Raw genomic sequence first — 17,216 nt, 5'->3', positions numbered from 1 at the left:
GCAGATTGCAGTAACTTATAAGTCTCATACTCTCATTAATCTCAGATCATTGAAATTTCAACTCCTGCAAAGCTGGTATGTCTAAAATCTTAGAATTGTATATCTGGTGATTATTTATTAATAATTTTCATTTCAAGAAGGCTTTTATTGTATAGTAAGGAAGATTTAGAGCGAAGTATTTTGAAGTCTAGGATCAACGCTAGCGGTAAGGATCAGCCTTCTTAGGCTAAGGTCCTGGACTCTAGCTTGAGTGGGTGCGCAGCGCGAATTAAAAATGGAAAAAATACAAGTATTTATAAATACAATAACCGTCCCTTTTGAAGATACCAGGTTTCCTATTGAGTTTCGACAGCATGGTCGTCCAAATAAGAGATGGCAACAGCAGCATGAAGAGCTGCTCCTATTGGGAGAACATCCTCATCGATTACTAAGTACGGTGAGTGCAGTCTGACGACTGGCTTGAGCGTTTCATTCCTTGTCCCGATCATGAAAAGTGCAGCCGCCATCTTCTGTGAGTAGAAACTGAAGTCCTCTGCTCCCATCGCCATTGGAAGAAGGTGCACGTTTGCTTCCCCGAGCAAGGAGGTTCCTACCTTCTTTGCGTGCTCATACATCTCTTCATCGTTGACAGTTGCCGGATAAGGCCTCAGTTTTTCCTCCATGAAGTCTAATGTGGCACTACATTGATGAACTGCTGCTTGCATTTCTATGACCTGGGAACAAAAATATGTTCAAATAATCACATATAGTCTTGAAAAGAAAATCTTAGGCCGTTCCTTTATTTTCTTGGGCAAAAAAAAATAAAAATTCAGTCCATTAGTATCCCTAAGCTTCAGTGTGTTTTCTATTTGAAGTTTCTTTAAAACAATGTCTTGGGTAGAAATTTATACACCATGAAACCACAAATTGCATTGAAAATCACGAACACTATATAGAACCTTTTGCACAAAATTAATGAATCTACGAGAAAATCCTTGAGAAGATCTGACATTTTATTCTTTCCCGCGAAACCTCAAGTAATGCATACCTCTTTGACCCTTCGCTGAAGGTAAAACAGACCTTCTGTAGTCATGCTCCGCAAAGTTCCTCCCAATCGGACACTCGCTGGGATTACATTTCCCGCCTGGCCTGCCTCAATGAACCCAACTGAGACTAGCTGTGTACGGTTGAAAAAGGATTAATAACTAAGAACTCTGCTTTTATTGAGGACAACATGTAATTGGGACGGTAGATGTAGATTTTTGTACCTTTTGAATGGACAAATCAATTCACAAATAAGTCATATATAAAGAATCGCATGTGTACTAAAGTCAGGAGCAATTTTTACCCTGGCCTCAAGAGGATCTGTCTCTCTCGAAACTATCTGCTGGAGTGCAAGTATTGCAAAGGATGCTGCAAGAACAGGATCTCTAGTTGCATGGGGCATTGCGGCATGGCCACCTTTTCCTTCAATTACGGCTAGAAACCTCATGGAACCAGCTAGCATAGGACCAGGTCTTGAACCAATTGTACCAGTGGGCAGTTCTGGAGCAACGTGCAATCCAAAAATGCCCTGAAACTTTTCAAGAGCACCCTCTTTTATCATATGGTACGCCCCGCCATAACTTTCTTCTCCAGGTTGGAAGACAAGCTTAACAGTGCCCTTTGAAGTGAAATTTGTATAACGCAAATCAATCAAAACAAATTGGCAAATTCGAGTGCAGATATAATTTTTGAATTTTTCATCTTTGCTCTGAGATGTTTGTGTGTTTATGAATTTACCTTTAATCTATCTTTTCTTTGTTTAAGTAGCCTAGCTGCTCCAAGCAGCATTGTTGTGTGAACATCATGCCCACAAGCATGCATTTTACCATTGTTCTTGCTCTTATGCTCCCACTCCACCATTTCCTTCTCAAATAGCAATGGCGAGTAAGATTATTGACTTGTGTTTGAGTAATATCACATACATTTCCAATTGCAACTTGTCACGTTAATAGATTTTTACAAACAGTTGACAAACAATTTTTTTTTTTTAAAATATAAATTAAGTTGGCAGCTTACCTAACACAAATGTCGGATAAAAAAGCATCACATGTCCCACATATTTATTTTTATAATTTCTTTCACTTTTCAAAAATTTAAACAATTTATTTATTTATACTATCAATAATGATACACGCATACAGCAGAAATAATTGTACAAATATTTTAGTCTTGACATCTTTTAATTTTTTTTTTGAGTGAGTAATATTTCTAAAGAATTAATTTTATCTTCAATTAACTATGTTCAAAATTTGAGGTTTTGAAAAACAAAAAGAATGATTTGAAGGTAGGATATTCCCAGAAGGAATAAAAAACAAAAAACAAAAGAGTAGTCATGGCTGAAGTTATAAACTGAAAGCAATAATTGAAATTTCAACAACACTTTTTACTTTTGGCCGCAGGATTTGACGTTTTGGGCTTTAAAAAGCGTGAAACCTGGATTGGAAGGGCGTCCATGTCAGCTCTAAGACCGAACCAGGGCTGGACCCCTGACCCCACGGAAGCCACGATCCCAGTCTTAGCAAACGGCCACGTGTACTCAATTCCAAGCGAGGCAAGCTCATTTCTGACGAGTTGCCCCGCCTCGTATTCTGCAAAAGCCAATTCCGGATTCTCGTGTATTCTCCTCCGAATTCTCTTCATCCATTCGAAGAACTCGGGCTCCCCCGCTGAGCCCAACAGCTCACGAGTCAACGAACTCAGCCGCTCCGACCCTGCCCCACGAATCTCCTCCTTGGCCATAGCCCATGTTGCATGGCATGTAAATATCGTTGATAGGATAATCAAGACATAGAGACGAGCCATTACAATTATCGTTACCATTGGCGGATATTTTGATATATCTATTGACAGATTTACTTGCTAGTTTTTGAAATTGTACAACGTGGGGTTTTTATTTCCAGTTTTGGTAATTAAACAATCTGTAGGCCGTTTTGACCTCATTCATCAGCCACAAAGTCAATCCAATTGTAAATAAGATGGGCCATCATAGTCCAAGTCCATTAAGCCCAAAATGGCTCAATGCCGAATCAATTTCCTTGTTTCTTACGTGGGAATTGAGGGAGTGGCTGGAGTTATTCCGTGTGTATTTGCGAGTTTTCATATATATTTTTTAATATTTATAGGAAATCCAATTTGTTTTATATTTTCAAACAATGGTGCCGTATAGGTGATTCAAAAAATTCCATAAAGTTCTATTGTATTTAAAAAATAAATTCTATTGTATTTAAAAAGTACAACGAATCTCATTGAGAGAAAAAAAAAAAAAGGTACAACAAACGGATGACTATGATTATCTATATTTTAACTCCGAAGTAAACTAAACAAATGAATGATTCCATTGAATGGTTGGAGGGATTCCGAGCCGCCCATACGCTTTTGTTTTGCATTGGGGGATGTATTATGTACAGATAGTTTTTAAAATAGGATAAAAAAAATTGAATCGATAATCTGATGATATGTGCTGCCGGCTCAATTGAATATGAATATTTCTGGTCTTACGATTAATCTAAGGGTAGCTATGTTGTGTTTGAGGTACTGACACTAGTATTTTGTCTTGTTGTAAATCAGTCGTCGGATTTAAGGCATTCCAATCTAATGGTTGTAAATACAAAGGGCAAATAGGTATTGTAATGGTATATCGGTAAATTCTATGTGACTAAAATGTAAATATTAACCATGTTTATTTGATTTCTCTATAGTCCGGGATCGGTAATTGTGGTGTGTGTGTAATTTTGTATATCTTGACGGATCAACAATTTAAAATTAAAAAAAAAATTAATTGAATGGATGATTTAAGACATTCACAAGCTGATTCAAGATCTTAGAGAAATTTGTAATAGATGATTGTTAACCGTCCAGATTTTGTAATTTGACTGGAAGACTTTCTAGCTATACTATTAATGTTTGGTTCTAATTTATGAAATTCATTTTCCAAAATATAATAATAATAATAATAACAGAACCATTTGCTGCATATATTATGCAATTAGTTGTGTTAGAAAAAATAGCATAAAGCGCCTATTTTAAGGCCAGTTTTGAGCAAAATAAATATCGAAAAAATATATGTACATGGATAATTTAGATCTTCTCTACGAGATCTTCGCAACGAATCATAAAATGGTCAAATTAGTGCTTGGGTGAATGAGAAATTGGCTCTCAAGGAGCATCCACTAGCGTAAAAAAATAAAGAAAGATCCCATAGGATTTTTAAGTTAACTGATGCCCCTTTTGAAACTTATATATATTGGCCTCAGTGTTTAATTGAAAAACACAAAAAATCCAAGTGATTTTCGTCTCTTCTCTTTTAAGCAAATTCTCTCTAGCTTTAGACTTTAATGCGATAGAATTGACATATTTGTTTGAGGTTCATGGGAATAGTGAGATTGTACTGCTAATACTATTTCGAACCAGTTGTATCCTGAGAGATAGAAGCCTATATAATTCGGGGTACCCCAATCTATGCGGGGTATCTGGAGTTACTCTGGAGTTATGCGTGATACCTTTGACTGTGCCGGGTACCTCTAATCATGCCGGGTACCTCAAATCATGACAAATATCTCTAATCGTACGGCGTACCTTTAATCATGTCGGGTATCTCGAATTGTACTGAAGTTATTTCATTCGTCGACACGTGGTGTTTTACTATCTTTCTTATTTTTCCCCCAAACAAAATTCAAGCGTCATTGTGAATGTGGCAAATTTGTTTTAAGAACACTGTAATTTTATTGGCCTTGGGGTTAGTGAATATATATATATATATATATATATATATATTACATATTGTTGATTTATTTATTATGTCATTACTATTTCAATTTATTTTTTTAAAATTATTATTATAAAATTATGATAGGTGCACAAGAAACTTATTGGTAAGTTAAAGTGCACTAAAAAGGTTCTAACACTGCGGCTATATAAAAAGTCTAGAAAACTTAAATTTTAAGTATTACCATTATTTTCTTAAAAACCTTATTACTGTGTTTTTTTTATTTATAAGTTATTACTGTATTTTCGTGCAAGTGAGGGGTGTTATATAGTAGGAGCCCTTACTTTGCATTGACCCGTTTATTGCATTTATTAGTCAATCCTTGTAATTTCAGATCAGACATATCCACAGGACCACATTGAACTACCAAACGATTAATGAGTGGTCGGAAGTTTTGCCCCCAAATTAGATGCGAAAAAAAGTCAAAGGATTAAAGATGCTTGTCCAGTGGATTTGTTTGTATCAAATAGTGACGAAACTCCAACGATGCATTAAAATAAAAGACTTGTTACAATACGCATCGTATTCATGTAACCCATAATTTAATTGTCAATTTTTATTTTTATTTTTGTTATCGGGTATTACTTTTATATTGATGAGGGTTTGTAAGTTATATGACTTTGTAAATTAGCAACAATAATAAATAAGAGATGGAAAAGAGAACAATCATGAAAAGGAATTAAATTTATAATAATTAAAATAAAGATTAATTTATTTTTATTTAAATTTTAACATAAATTTTAAATTATTAATTTCATATAATCTAATAATAGATATTGAAAGTCAAGATAGTATTTAACGATTATCATTGAATTGCTCAAAATTTATATCAAAATTTTCAGTGAAGAATTGAAGTTAAAAATAACCCCACCCATTAAATAAAACAGTATCATAATCTTTAGCAACCGTTTAATTTTTCTATAATATAATACACGGGTGAGAAATCAACTCTTTAGTTCCCTCTCTCTCTCTCTCTCTCTCTGACCCTCACTGCAAAATGGCTAGCTCAGGGGTTCTTTCTGCAATCACCAGAAGGTAAGTCACGACAAACCAAATCAAGTTTTTGCTTTCATCTTCAGTGTTTTTTTTTTTTTTTTTAATCAACTGATCCAACAGCTACTCATCTCATGCTTATGACACTTATTTAGTACTAATTCAGAAAACATACACAAATGATTTATTCATCACCAATATCTTTCTATTCAAAGCAAGTACTCGAGCTATCTGCACTCTTTTTCTATCCTAAGTTTACAGTAACAATTTTTGTGTATACTTCACTTTAAAACATTAATGTTACAGGATTGTACATAATTAATGGCTTAGATTTTCAGATCTACTGCGTTGACTCGAAATTACAGAGAAAGGCTCTTTTCCAGTCAATTAGAAAATAGACAGAAATATCTTTCAAGATTTCAAAATTGTTATGGTTTTTTCTCCCTCATATTTCAGATTCAATTACAATCCCTTTACTATTAAAAAGATTCTCCTACTTTCAACGCCTTTTTTTCCTCCCAGAATTGATTCGCTTTTTTTCTTTTTTTTTAGTGATAATTCATTGGATTGGAATCTACCTGCACAAAGATCAATAAGTAAGTTAGTATGTAAAACCCTCGAAAAAAATATAACATTTCAAGGTTTGCATCTGGATTGTGTAGGCTAGAGGGCAAGGTGGCCTTTATTACCGGAGGGGCTAGTGGAATTGGTGCATGCACTGCAAAAGTCTTTGCCCAACAGGGTGCCAAAGTTGTCATTGCGGATATTCAGGAAGAATTAGGCCATTCAGTTGTTGAATCCATAGGCACATCAAACTCATCCTATGTCCATTGCGATGTCACAAACGAATCCCACATTAAAAATGCAATCGACCAAACCGTTGCAACTCATGGCAAGCTGGACATAATGTTCAACAACGCCGGCATAGGCGGCCCTAACAAGACCCGCATAATCGACAATGAAAAGGCCGATTTCGAGCGTGTCCTGAGTGTAAATGTCACCGGAGTTTTCTTGGGCATCAAGCATGCTGCTCGTGTCATGATTCCGGCTCGCAGTGGCAGCATTCTTTCAACTGCTAGCGTTAGCTCAAGGGTTGGTGCTGCTGCCTCACATGCATACTGTTGTGCAAAACATGCTGTTTTAGGACTCACCAAAAATGCTGCTGTTGAGCTAGGCCAATTTGGGATTAGGGTGAATTGCTTGTCACCTTATGCTCTTGCAACACCTTTGGCTACCAGTTTTGTTGGGATTACCGATGAGGATCTAGAAGGTTTTATGAATTCAGCGGCTAACCTTAAGGGTGTGACTTTAAGGACCGAAGATATTGCATATGCAGCTCTTTATCTAGCGAGTGATGAGGCGAAGTACGTGAGTGGACACAATCTTTTCATTGACGGAGGTTTCACTATTGTCAATCCCTCCCTCGGAATGTTTCAGTACCCAGATTCTTGATCGAGTTAGTTAATTTCATCAAGGTTTTTTCCCATTTGAGTGGGGAAAAAAAAAAACTCTGTTCAAATATCAAGTTCATATTTGATCCTTGATCTCGAATGAAACAAAATTGAACAAGTTTTTTTCATTCCTAGACTCATTAGAAAGTAATTTATTCCAAAACGAAACGTTGAGTTTGATTGCTAGTTGTGATCTTAACGCCGTAATACTTGGGGGGAAAATGATAAAAAAAAATCTCACCGTAATACTCTCATGTGTACAGAGAGGTGAACTGTGCTGCTGATTTTATGGCAAACCTTACTTGTTCTTTGCCTCTTGGCCTTATAGTATACCCTAGTCCTCCGCTGGGGGTTAGATCCCTTTCTTTTGTATGACTCTTACGGGATTGCGACTTCTCGCTCAGTTGTTCTTTAGCTTTAATTGAGCCCCAATTGATAAATAATAATAATAATAATAATAAATTAATTTCTCTTGTTTTAAGTTACTTTGTAATTAAAGAATTGAGATGGTAAAATAGTATATATATATATATATATATATGTATTTCAGTTACTAACTATGTATATATATAATTAAAAATATTTTAATTATATATTTTTATGTTATATATGTGTAATAAGATTTTAATCAACATTGTATCAAAATAATCCATATTATGTGGGTTAAAATTTTTGTCATTTTTTATGAGTAGTGCTACACATCCCAAATTTTTTATCTTAAAAAGTTATCCCAAATGATGTGTCATTAATTTAGTGGTTGATAATTCTTTATAAGATCTAAGTAAATTAATTGTATTATCTCACCAACCAATTGATAAATAAAACAACATTTGAGACAATTTTTTGGGATAAAAAATTTGGGATGTGTAACATTACTCTTTATTAATAAAAATATTATTATATTTTTATATTGTTGAAGTGGTTAATAGTTAAGTTGAACACAAAATCTAACCGTTGGGTGGACTAATGACTTTGTGAAGCATTGAGGGTGGATTTAATGAACACCAACCTATTTAATGTGCAGTCATATTTGCAGTAAAATAAAAAAGAAAGAGTGAACCCCATTTATTATTATTATTTTTAAAAATTTGATAAATTGAATGATTGAAGCATAATTCATAAACTGGACAAATTTATCTACTTCTTAAGACATAAATCATCATCATCATCATTTAATAGATAATGTATATTGACTAAAAAAACTTATTTATTTGTTCACAAAATTATCCAAAAATGCGGTACATACCTATAATGTTTAAATTATTATTATTTAGTCTACATTATTCGCAAAATTTTAATAATGCACTATCATTATGTTGAATAAGATAATTATAATTTATTTTAAGATATAACATACTAATAATCAATTATGATGCTTGAATATGGAAGATAGGAATGGCAAAATCCTCTACGGATTTAGAGCCCCATTGAGATCCACCCCAAATGTGGAAAATTTTTAATAATTTTTAGGGAATGGAGTGGGAAGTGGGAGGAAAGTAATCCTCAAATTGTTAATGGGGTGGGGTTTGGTATTGCACTCCGCACCCCACCCCCACCCCAATCTCCATTATATATAAATATATTTTTATTTTTTATTCAATAATTTTATTTTATGAACTATAATGTCAATTAATAATTTTTTTAATTTTTATGTAATATAAACATGATATGAGTAAAAGAAAACCCTACAATATTTTTTAACTTTAAAATATTATTATATTTTCTTTTCTCTTTTAAGGTGCTGCTCTCTTTAAATATTTTTTATTTTTAATATCAGTTCAAGATATTGTTTCAAACTTTTAGATATTTAAAAAAATTTAAATACTTTATAATATGGTGATGATTTTATTTTAAGTCTATAATTTTTAATTTATTGAAATCATAATTTTATATCTACTATAAAATAAATAAATGGGGAATGGAGTAGAGATGGAAAAATTATTCCCCACGTGGGAAATCCTCATCCACAACCCACTATATTTATTGGGGAATATGATAGAGAATAGAGGCAAAAATTTTTAATAGGGTGAGAAATGGGATAGGTATCCCCACCCCCACCCCCACCCCGTCCCATTGCCATCCTTAATGGAAGAACACACCCACTAACCTGATACTGCCCATTTTGAACTTCCGGCATGAGCCCTTTACCCTCATGATAATTTGATTAATGAACCGCATGCATTTAATAGCAAACATATATCCTTATAACGTACATAACCTTTATGAAAATGAACAGCTCCTCAGGTTGGTAAAATTCTAAAAAATAAAAATTGGAGAAGATTTTCAAGCCAGTGGAGATATTTACTCATCTTCACCTTTATTGAAGTATTGAACAAACATGTCAATGGGCTAAGAGCTCATCGGCACAATTCACGAGTGCATGGGCTCAGGTTCTGACTCGCCACATCAGTCGCTGCTCTCCTCTTGCCACGTGTGCATATTTATACTTTTTATACATCTGCTTTGTTATCTAAAAAAAAAAAGTGTCCTTTAAGTTTAAAATTAATCCTTCCTGGGTCAAATTGATAAAATTACAGAGCAAAGCCAACTTAACCGGCTGCAAGGTTTAGACCACAATTACTTATTGGCATCATTCAACATATTCATAATGGTAGGATTGACAACACTATATCCTCCATCCACCACAAGGTTAATCCCATTCACATAATTTGCTTCATCACTAGCCAGGTAGATAGCAGCGTTCGCAATGCCCTCAGTTTTCAGAACCTGCCCTTTTAAATTGCCCATCTCCCTCAATTGTGCCTCCATCACTGTTGGATCCACTCGGCCAAAGAGATCTGAGATTCGAGTCACCACGGCATGTGGTGAGATACAGTTTACTCTAATTCCATGCTGTCCAAGCTCTGCCGCCAAGCACTTTACTAGTCCTACAATCCCATATTTGGACACTGCATAAGCAGGGGAGCCAAGCCCTGCAGTTTCTGTACAAGAACTAGCTGTAAACAGTATGCAACCTTTGTGCTGCGGCACCATGACTCTCGCAGCATGTTTGGCTCCTAAGAAAGCACCAGTTGTGTTAACGGCCAGTACGCGCTCTAGATCAGACTTTGGAGTGTCCAAAATGCTCCCAAAAGCACGGTCAACGATGCCTGCATTGTTGTACATGATATCGAGCTTTCCGTATTTAGCCACTGTTGCGTCAACAAGATTGGTGATCTCATCTTCCTTTGGTACATCGCAATGGATGTAACAAACACTGTCGCCTAGCTTATCAGCAAGGGCTTGGCCGAGGCTATCTTGGACATCTGCTATAACAACTTTGGCTCCATTTTCGTGGAAAAGTTGAACCGTCGTTGCTCCAATTCCACTTGCCCCACAGGTGATTATTGCCACCTTGCCTTCTAACCTGAAATCGAATGACAATTAACAAGACCAAATCATTCTTAAGAACCAGAGACCCGGATTGATTTCTCTCAGGATTATTTGAGGTCTTAGACCATAAACTGTAAAGGAATACTAATTAGTTACATTCCAGGGGGTGCCGCGGAGAGTACATTGTCCATATTTTCCTCAAAAACCCAAAGGTGAAAGTTTGAGAGTGAAGTAAAAGCTGGGGTAAGGGCTGCCTTCTCCCTTCATTCTTGTATGGATTTATAGCGTTAAGAGAAATGAATTAGAAATTCAAATAGGAATTTAAAAATAAAAGTCAAATGCCTCATAAGTCATATCATCTGATGGAGGGATCAAGATTCTGTCCTGATCTAATTATGTCCTGAGTAAATAATTCAATTGCTGATTGATTGTTAATAAATAAAAAAATAAAAGAAATTAAATCTTACTCATACACTACCACTAAAAGACACATAGAAGAAAATCTTTAAAAACTCAGTAGAGCTTAAATCAAGAAATAATCATATTCCCTGATGGAGTCTGCTTACATTCATTTCAATTGAATCAAACCAGCCGAGGTGAATAAAATATAATTATATTTCGCACAGATATTTGGAACATATCTTTCTAATTCACAACCTAAATTTTCACCCTCGTATAAAATCCCAAAGGAATCTAATCCACTATTCACGTTAGTGAGAAAGAGATCTACCTTTAGTTAATTTTTAAAATTGAGAAATAAATAGAATTTCAACACGTTAAAATCAAATTCATACGCTTAAAATATGGGTTATCAGTGGGCTACAAGCCCATTAGCTATTGTATGCCTAAAATTGATTTGCTTACTATTTTCTTTTTTCTTAACAATAACAACAGTAAGCCCAGATCACACAAACTGTTCACTGTCTCTTTTTTCCATTCTCTTCAAAACCAGCAGCTTGATTGATTATCCATGTTGTTGATAGAATTAAAACTTAAAATTCATCTAGAATTTCAATTTTGTTTCTTTTCTTTTAAAAAAGAAATGATATTTCGACATAACAAGGGCATAATATAGGTTTGGAGGAGGGAGGGAATCAAAATGGCATACAGAATTTATCAAAATACAGCTTAGCATGCTACATTGTGTCTCAGTATTTTTTAAATAATTTTAGGAACGCATTTAGTCAAGGAACAAGTGGGGTACTAAACTACTAATGGTGTTTAAGAAGGGCTGTACTGTACTCTCAGGCATCCAATTTTAAAGGGCTGTACCTTGCATTGTTATGTAAGGTACATGAAACCTTCTAATACTACAGTTTTTTTAATGCATTTAAAATCTGTCAGTAGTGCTTTTCCCACGCCTTCAATATTCTCATAAAACCACAGTTTTATAGCGATGGTTCTAATATAAGAAATTATATAAAAGGACAAACATTTAACCAAAATAACATTTCTTTACACTGGAAAATCATAAACTTTAATATCTTCAATTAAACTCCTAATAATCAAATAATGAAACAATAAATTATTTAATAATTAAAACTTTATTGTGAAAAAATTATGTTTACAATTTTTTTTAGTTTTTTTATGATATTAAATGAAGATTCTTTGGTTCTTCTTTACTATCATTATTTTTTTGTAATTTTCATTCAGGGAGAGCAACAAATATAAAAAGTGGGATTTCATTGTATTTTTTTTTTCATTTTTTAAATTAAAACGTGTGTTAGAAATTAAGAGCTTCACTCACTAACTTTTCTTTTTTTTTTTTTTTTTGTCTTATCCACGAGGTATCCTGGGAAGGGCCCCAACTGTGGGAGGCACCTTTAAGCCCGTACCACAACCCAGACTAGAAGTCCCCGCTCGAACCGGGAGGCACAGGTTCTCCCAACAAAGGCGACTTCCCTGCGACTCGAACTGGGGAGCAAACCCAGTCAAGCCACTTAAGGGGACTCCATTGCCAGTGGAGCCAACACTTTATTGGTCACTCACTAACTTTTCTAATAAATGCAATTACCCAACTTACCAAACTAATAATGCTACTTAAACCCAAAAAAAAAAAAAAAACAGAGATTGAGTTACAAAATTATATCATTCAATTCTCACATAATTTTGAATTGACATATGAGAAAAATGAAGCTAAAAAACTCAGAAATTTTTTTCATCGATTGAAAGCTCTCTTAGAGGGTAGGATTCACAACTCTCATCTGAATCCTCCATTGACAAGAAGATTTTGCTTACCCACATAACTTGTATCATCATCTTTAGCCATATTGTAAAGCGCAGCGTTTGCTATTGATGCTATCGCTTCAGTCATTGCCAAGCCATAAGTATGCGATACGCAATCTACTCTTATTCCATACCGTCCAAGCTCTGCCGCTAAGCCCTTGACAAGTCCCAAGATACCAAATTTTGACACTCCATAATAATTAGCTGGAATATTGCAGAAACCTTCAATTTCCGCACAAGCAGTAGTGCCCGTACCCGTTGTATACAATATGCAACCTCTGCGGCGTGGCACCATGACTCTTGCAGCATGCTTGGCTACTAAGAAACCACCAATTGTGTTCACAGCCAGTAAATGTTCTAGATCAGACTTTGGGGTGTCCAAAATGCTCACGAAACCACGATACTCAAGATTGCATCCGGTATTGACCAGGATGTCGAGCTTTCCGAATTTAGCAACGGTGGTATCAACAAGATTGATGACTTCCCTTTCATTTGATACATCACAATGGATGTAGCAGACATCCTGGTTGCCTAGCTTATCGGCTAGGGCTTGGCCAAGATTATCTTGCACATCGGCTATGACAACTTTGGCTCCATTTTTGTGGAAAAGCTGAGCCGCAGATGCTCCGATCCCGCTTGCTCCGCCAGTAATGATTGCCACTCTGCCTTGTAACCTATAGTAGGATGACAATGTTGGCAATATATTATTGTCTATTTTGAGGGACAAACATTTGAAAACCATTTTTGATTCTCCAGATATACAGCAGTAGCGCAATAGACAGACAAACAAACAGGGGGGGGAATTAAACAAAGCTGAAGTAAATTCTTACCGAATGCTGAGTTGACACCTTTCGCAGGGTGCTGCTGCAGTAGTACTACAAGCCTGTGTGAAAAAATTTCCTCAAAAACCTGAAACTCAATCAAGATTGTTAAAATACAAGGTTTGGCTTGTGATTATTTCCTTCTCTTGGCAGTGTGATTATTTCCTTCACTCTTGTCCTGAATTTATAGGGGAAAAAAAAATGAATATACTGACTTTTTGTCAATCTGAGGACTTTGAGATTGGTGGATGACGAAGACCGCAGCTTGTCGGTAGGGAAATTTCCTAGAAATTTCGTAGAAGACTAAAATACAGAAATTGAATTGATTGAAGGTTGAATCATGGAACCAAACGATAAGTTGGCTTGACTAATTCAGAGATTGAATGCTTTAAGGGATATACACGTGGTCTGGGAAGTTGTTTACTTGCTTCCAACACAATGATATTCTAATTTAATTTTGTTATTAATTATATCTCTTTTACTTATATATATTTTCGTAGAAATGCACGATTACTGTTTTCGTTTACTCATATTATAATTTAGAAATTTGCCTTAAAAAGTGTATTTTTAATTTTTAAAGTACCAAGTCTAGTTAATTTAGTCGGTACAAATACTAAAATCTAACTAGAATTTTGAGATTCCTGGGGGAGAAATTTGGGTTGCCAAACTATTGAAAAAAAAAAAAGAAGTTGGAATTTCATACAAATACACTTTTAGTCCTGCTTATAGCAGGGTCAGGATACAACAAGGTCTTTCTTTTATGAACAAAGATTCTTGCTGTTTTGCGTGGTTTTTATTTTCTTAGTCGTTAAAACATAAATTTTATTTCATCTCCAATAGAAAATAATACAATGGTAGAATACCAAATTTTTTTAAAAAATACGTGCATGCACTCCGTTGCAAACTAATGTCAAAACATGTGGCCAAACCATAGGCCTACTGACAAATGGCAAGAAGTATTAGTGCACAGAGAGTCCGTGATATCTTCAAATAAGATTTCCAATAGACATACACATAACAAAATAGAGCTCTTTTCATAATAGTAGACCAAACTAGCTGAAGTAGTAATGGATTTGCCAGAAACTGAACTATTGTAAATGTGGTTTCAAATATGATAATTGGAAGCAAATTTGTGAATTATTTTTCAAAATGAATGCATTCTTACACGTACGCAGCAGAGTACGGCATCCCCCATTATCTACAAATTAAAGCTCCAATTGATTACTTGATAAGACCGTAAGCCCTCATAACTGTAGGATTCACCACGCTGAATCCTCCATCCACAACAAGATTTTGCCCGCTCACATAACTTGATTCATCACTAGCCAAATAGAGGGCAGCATTTGCAATGCCATCAGTTTTTAGAAATTCCCCTTTTAGATTACCCATCTGGCTCATTGATGATTCTATTAGAGCCGGATCGACCCCACCTTTCATCGACATTCCTGTCGCCAAACCATAAGGCGAGACGCAATTTACTCTTATTCCATACTGTCCAAGCTCTGCTGCCAAGCACTTTACTAGTCCTAAAATCCCATATTTGGATATTGTATAAGCAGGGGAGCCAAGCCCTGCAATTTCTGTACAAGCACTAGCTGTAAACAGTATGCAACCTTTTTGCTGTGGCACCATGACTCTTGCAGCATGCTTGGCTCCTAAGAAACCACCTATAGTGTTTACATTAATTAAGCGTTCTAGATCAGACTTTGGAGTGTCCAAAATGCTCCCAAAGCTGCGGTCAAGAATTCCTGCATTGTTGTACATGATATCGAGCTTTCCAAATTTAGAAACGGCGGTATCAACGAGATTGATGACTTCATCTTCATTTGAGATATCACAATGGATGTAGCAAACATCTTGGCCCAGCTTATCAGCAAGTTCTTCGCCAAGCTTATCCTGGACATCGGCAATAACAAGTTTGGCGCCATTTTCATGGAAGAGTTCAACCGCCGTTGCTCCGATGCCGCTTGCTCCTCCGGTGATGATTGCCACTTTGCCTTCTAACCTAAAATTGGAATATTACAATTGCAAAATGTTGTAAAAGATTGAGTGACAACCATTTTTTTGATAGCAAGAACCAAAAAAGAAAAAAAAAAAAAGAAAAAAGAACGCAAATGCTGTTTTAGTATTTTTTTTGCAGGGTACAAAATCCTGGAAGTGGTAGCCAATTACCTTTTGAAGGGAGCTGCAGAGGAAGGGCCGTTCATTTTTTTCTTCAAAAACCTGAAACTAATTAAAAGCAGAGAAGGGGTTAGAAACAAGAAACTAGGTATGGCTTATGGGGTAATTCCTCGATTCTTTATGTGGTATTTATAGAAAACTAAGAACTTTCTAATTAATTTTTTAAAATCTCAGGGGAAACTTTGCAATTGAAAAATGATAAATGGACGCAAGAGCGATAAGATGGCGACAGTTTAAAATATGATCAATATTATTTTATTATAACTTAAATGAATAAACCTAACTAAATCGACAGTCCTCTTAATGATTTACAGCCATCTTATCTGATTTTTTTATCCGGATATCAGTCCTCTTAATAATCTTCATTGTCATTTTTTGCGATTTGAACTAAAATACCAAAACTGTTGTTGAGTATATTTGTGAAATATTACCTTTATGGGGCATGTCGTGCGACGTAACATATGGCTGGCTTTGTTTGACTCGTGTTTAAACACTGCACATGAAAGCGACTTCCACCATAGTGCAGAGAGGCCAGCCATTAATTAGGTCGTTGAATTCTTCCGATTATTTGTATGGGTGGCTCTTTTTGACCTGCGTTGCTTTATAATTGTTTGGGGAAATTTGATGACACCAGGTAAAAGAAAATTAGGTAAGTGAAGAAGTGAGCTGGTTTGATCAAATGACAATATAGCTTTTAGAACTCATTAAAGCTCGATTCGCATCATTATGCTCGATAAAAGGAATGAGAGAAACCCCAATAGAAAAATATTGGTGGGGAAAAATACTTCGAAGATGAACCTGTTCCCACGCAATAATCAGAAACTCTTGACGGTATCGAGTCGGAACAACCTGTTCTTCCAGAATACCCTGATTCAGTGCCAAAGAATTTTCTGAAAAAAATGATAATTTCAATAAATATACTCAAAATTAAGGGATGTTATCGAAATCTAAATTTTAATGGTTAGAGCCACCATATAAACAGTAAACACTATTATAAGAAAGAATAATATATCTCATTTTTATTTTTATTAAGAATAAAGAATTAATACAAATAAAAATTATTTGATTAAAGTAATAGGAGAGGAAGACGTCATATATACTTTTTTTAACACACCATAACCCTACCCAAACCCATTCATGCAAACAGAAGAAATGCCTTTTCCAAGATTGGTGATTGGTGTGAAGGGAATCGATTCCTTGACATTTACATCTGTTGCAATAATCAAATCAATTTGTGTTTAACTTAGGGGAAAATAATGGACCTGACTAAAATAATTGACAAACGATACTCCCTCTACCAACAAATTCAACTTTACTTGAACCCCATTTATGCTAATTATTTATACTTTAAAACAAATTATTTTGACTTCAGTGGGACTCAAGTGGGTTTTAGCCATATGGTGAGTATCATTACTTAGTTTA

General features: G+C 35.1%; 4 protein-coding genes and 1 pseudogene across 4 annotated transcripts; 1 reads left to right on the top strand and 4 right to left on the bottom strand.

Annotated features, from left to right (window-relative positions):
• Window positions 1-240: 240 nt before the first annotated feature.
• LOC102629957 (IAA-amino acid hydrolase ILR1-like 3) lies at window positions 241-2,968 on the bottom strand. Its single transcript, XM_006481642.4, has 5 exons — window positions 2,458-2,968; window positions 1,762-1,887; window positions 1,328-1,642; window positions 1,028-1,156; window positions 241-713 (listed from the first exon to the last, which is right to left on the bottom strand). Exons 1-5 carry the CDS (start codon window positions 2,842-2,844, stop codon window positions 336-338), a joined length of 1,335 nt encoding a protein of 444 aa, XP_006481705.1. The 5' UTR covers window positions 2,845-2,968; the 3' UTR covers window positions 241-335.
• Window positions 2,969-5,659: 2,691 nt separating this feature from the next.
• On the top strand, window positions 5,660-7,361 carry LOC102628923 (secoisolariciresinol dehydrogenase-like). Its single transcript, XM_006481638.4, has 2 exons — window positions 5,660-5,824; window positions 6,445-7,361. Exons 1-2 carry the CDS (start codon window positions 5,787-5,789, stop codon window positions 7,232-7,234), a joined length of 828 nt encoding a protein of 275 aa, XP_006481701.1. The 5' UTR covers window positions 5,660-5,786; the 3' UTR covers window positions 7,235-7,361.
• Window positions 7,362-9,734: 2,373 nt separating this feature from the next.
• On the bottom strand, window positions 9,735-12,488 carry LOC102628644 (tropinone reductase-like 1). Its single transcript, XM_006481637.4, has 2 exons — window positions 10,723-12,488; window positions 9,735-10,600 (listed from the first exon to the last, which is right to left on the bottom strand). The coding sequence occupies exons 1-2, from the start codon at window positions 10,755-10,757 to the stop codon at window positions 9,811-9,813; spliced, it is 825 nt and encodes a 274-aa protein (XP_006481700.1). The 5' UTR covers window positions 10,758-12,488; the 3' UTR covers window positions 9,735-9,810.
• A 148-nt stretch (window positions 12,489-12,636) lies between these two features.
• LOC102628745 (tropinone reductase-like 1) lies at window positions 12,637-13,534 on the bottom strand (annotated as a pseudogene).
• On the bottom strand, window positions 12,637-15,953 carry LOC102628349 ((+)-borneol dehydrogenase 1-like). The gene is made up of 3 exons (XM_006481636.4): window positions 15,786-15,953; window positions 13,623-15,618; window positions 12,637-13,466 (listed from the first exon to the last, which is right to left on the bottom strand). Exons 1-2 carry the CDS (start codon window positions 15,818-15,820, stop codon window positions 14,835-14,837), a joined length of 819 nt encoding a protein of 272 aa, XP_006481699.1. The 5' UTR covers window positions 15,821-15,953; the 3' UTR covers window positions 12,637-13,466; window positions 13,623-14,834.
• Window positions 15,954-17,216: the final 1,263 nt, after the last annotated feature.

This window comes from Citrus sinensis, chromosome 6 (genome assembly GCF_022201045.2).
Source record: "Citrus sinensis cultivar Valencia sweet orange chromosome 6, DVS_A1.0, whole genome shotgun sequence".
Taxonomy (NCBI): Eukaryota; Viridiplantae; Streptophyta; class Magnoliopsida; order Sapindales; family Rutaceae; genus Citrus; species Citrus sinensis.
The sequence above is the reverse complement of the archived record's forward strand: the minus strand, read 5'-3'. Positions and strand labels throughout refer to the sequence as shown.

Excerpts from the sequence above, each read along its gene's own strand:
- LOC102628923 (XM_006481638.4), top strand. The coding sequence starts at position 5,787 with ATGGCTAGCTCAGGGGTTCTTTCTGCAATCACCAGAAG. Across the intron at positions 5,825-6,444 it reads CTTTCTGCAATCACCAGAAG|GCTAGAGGGCAAGGTGGCCT; the intron begins GTAAGTCACGAC and ends TGGATTGTGTAG.
- LOC102628349 (XM_006481636.4), bottom strand. The coding sequence starts at position 15,820 with ATGAACGGCCCTTCCTCTGCAGCTCCCTTCAAAAG. Across the intron at positions 15,619-15,785 it reads TCTGCAGCTCCCTTCAAAAG|GTTAGAAGGCAAAGTGGCAA; the intron begins GTAATTGGCTAC and ends TTCCAATTTTAG.
- LOC102628644 (XM_006481637.4), bottom strand. The coding sequence starts at position 10,757 with ATGGACAATGTACTCTCCGCGGCACCCCCTGGAAT. Across the intron at positions 10,601-10,722 it reads TCCGCGGCACCCCCTGGAAT|GTTAGAAGGCAAGGTGGCAA; the intron begins GTAACTAATTAG and ends ATTCGATTTCAG.
- LOC102629957 (XM_006481642.4), bottom strand. The coding sequence starts at position 2,844 with ATGGTAACGATAATTGTAATGGCTCGTCTCTATGTCTTGATTATCCTA. Across the intron at positions 1,888-2,457 it reads TGGACGCCCTTCCAATCCAG|GAAATGGTGGAGTGGGAGCA; the intron begins GTTTCACGCTTT and ends CTATTTGAGAAG. Across the intron at positions 714-1,027 it reads TTCAGCGAAGGGTCAAAGAG|GTCATAGAAATGCAAGCAGC; the intron begins GTATGCATTACT and ends TTTTGTTCCCAG.